General features: G+C 61.4%; 1 protein-coding gene across 1 annotated transcript in view; it reads right to left on the reverse strand.

The window, feature by feature from the left end:
* The window catches only part of FGF3 (fibroblast growth factor 3), a 4799-nt gene that overhangs the window by 2051 nt on the left and 562 nt on the right, over positions 1-2186 (reverse strand). Inside the window, exon 2 of the mRNA XM_005864499.2 lies at positions 1975-2078. Within this exon, the coding sequence (XP_005864561.1) occupies positions 1975-2078 (104 nt within the window). The remainder of the gene's footprint in view (positions 1-1974; positions 2079-2186) is intronic.

Below are 2186 nucleotides of genomic sequence, written 5' to 3' on the forward strand. Positions count from 1 at the left end.
GTGGGGGTACCTCTCCCCATAAGCCCAGCCCCTCTCTGTTCTTCCCTTACAAGTGGGGGCTCAGGGCTCAGAAGCTCAATGTCAACCTCCACACTATACAGTTGCATGAGTGCAGCTGCTTGAGTGCAGGAAGACCCCAGCAAGACCTGACACCGAGTGTGACCTACAGCAAGTACCTGTGAATGAAGGGATGGATGCTGGATGGAGGGAGGGGCGAGGGAGGACAGGCAGACGAATGGATGAATGGATAGATAAGTGGGTGGATGTTGATAGATGAATAGATGGGTGGATGGACAGAGGACTGGAAGAGGGTGCAAGGCTGGAGGCCAGTAGCCCCGCCCCAAGGTTGTGATGGTCCAGGTGGGAGGTGATGAGGGCCTGAGACACGAGGGCAGTGGCATAGGCAGGGAGGTGAGGGGAATGGATGGAAGAGAGAGAGATCGGGAGGTCTAGTCTAGGACTTGGAGAGGGCCTGGATGTGGGGCTGAGAGAGAAAGAGGCATCCACCATGACACCCAGCTGACCCTGGGCTTGAGAGAGTGGCTGGTAGGGGAGTTAGGGGAGCTGCGGTGTCCAGCTGGGGTGTGCTGCCCTCTGCCGGGGCCTCTGAGCCACCAGGGCTTACAGGGGTGACCTCTAACTCAGAGGGAGCCAGGGCTGGGATTGGGAGCTGTCGGGGTGCAGTGGCCGCTGAGCCAGGGAAGTGGATGAGCTGGCCTGGGGAGGTGACCGGCAGGCTGACGGCAAAGACGAGGGGACCCGGACAGCCAAGAGGCAGGGCAGTGGGAACAGCACCGCGGGCTAGCTGGCGGCGCCTAGGATGGGGACATGCAGGGGCAGTCACAGCGCGGCACCTGGCTGCCTCCCCCAGGTCTCTGCAGGGCAGCGAGACCGCTCCTGCTGACGCTCTGCAAAGCCCCATCGCTTCCACTGGACCTCCTGGCTACGCCCATGAGGCAAACCTCTCTTCCTCCTTTCCCAAAGCCAACGCCATGACACTTGGGGACAGAAGCCACAGGGGGGCTCTGACCCACTGGGATCACTCAGGCCATGCTTTGTTCTGCCCCCAAAGCCCGGGGCCTGGGTTGCCCAGGAAAGAGACGGCAGGAGCCTTAGGCTTCCCCTCTCAGTTCAGCCTTCCCTGCCCCGCCCTCATGGATGTCACCAGTGTGGACGGGAGGCCCTCAGAGGTCAGACCTGCACCTCCTCCCTGGGGTCGCCTCTCTCTAAGGGACAGGTCTGAGGTCCTTTCAAGAACAGAAAGTCAGTTCCACTCGCCAGGGGCACAGTGCCCACGGGCCTGGGAAGCCACACTCCCTCAGGGAAAACTCAGCCGGGCTAGGGGCCTGTCCAGTAAACCACAACTGCTGTGTGAGGGGCTGGGCACCAGAGGGCCCCTCCTCCCAGACACGCCTCTGTCCCGCTGGGCCAGAGCATTCCCGTTCGCCTTTCCCTCAGCAGAACATGTGCGATGAAATAATCGGCCTAAAGGCGGGTATTTCTGCAATTCTTCTGGACGGCGCTTTGCCTGACTGCAGAAGGGGCAGGAAGTGGTGGTGTGTTTCCCTCGCAAGCGCCGATGGAGGGAGATGACTGTGTGGAGATGGTCCTGGGGCTGCGTCGCCTAGGTTACGTGTGGATGGAAAACCTCTCATTGCCCAAGAAGGTATCGGCCGAGTTGCATGTAATGACTAGTTGGAGGGAGCAAATTTCCTAGTTCCATGTACTTTACTCCATGTATCCCCCGCCCCCGCCCCCGCCCTGGGGGAAGGACATGCCAAGGCCCACAGAGTCCCAGGCGGTGGACAGACTGGGTTCTAGCAGGTGTGCCTGGGACGTGGGTCCCGTCTCCCTGCCTCTGGGCTCCCTCCTGAGAGCTAACAGCTCTAGCCTTCCACCTTTGGGGAGCACTGGCTTCTAGGCCAGGGGACCGCAGCTCCATCCGGGCCCACCCACAGGAGAGACTGGACTCACCGATGCGTAGAGCCGTCCCCTCTTGTTCATGGCCAGGTACCGCCCGGAGAAGAGCCCCTTGATGGCCACAATGCCCACCTCCACTGCCGTTATCTCTAGAATACCTGGGAAGAGTGGGGAAGGCTCATCACTCCCTCCGCCTCCCACGGAGCACAGAGGTGAGGGGCGAGGGCCTCGAGCCTTGCCCAAAGCTGACACCCCCCCCCCCCCCA

The sequence above is a fragment of the Myotis brandtii genome, unplaced genomic scaffold (genome assembly GCF_000412655.1).
Source record: "Myotis brandtii unplaced genomic scaffold, ASM41265v1 scaffold187, whole genome shotgun sequence".
NCBI lineage: Eukaryota > Metazoa > Chordata > Mammalia > Chiroptera > Vespertilionidae > Myotis > Myotis brandtii.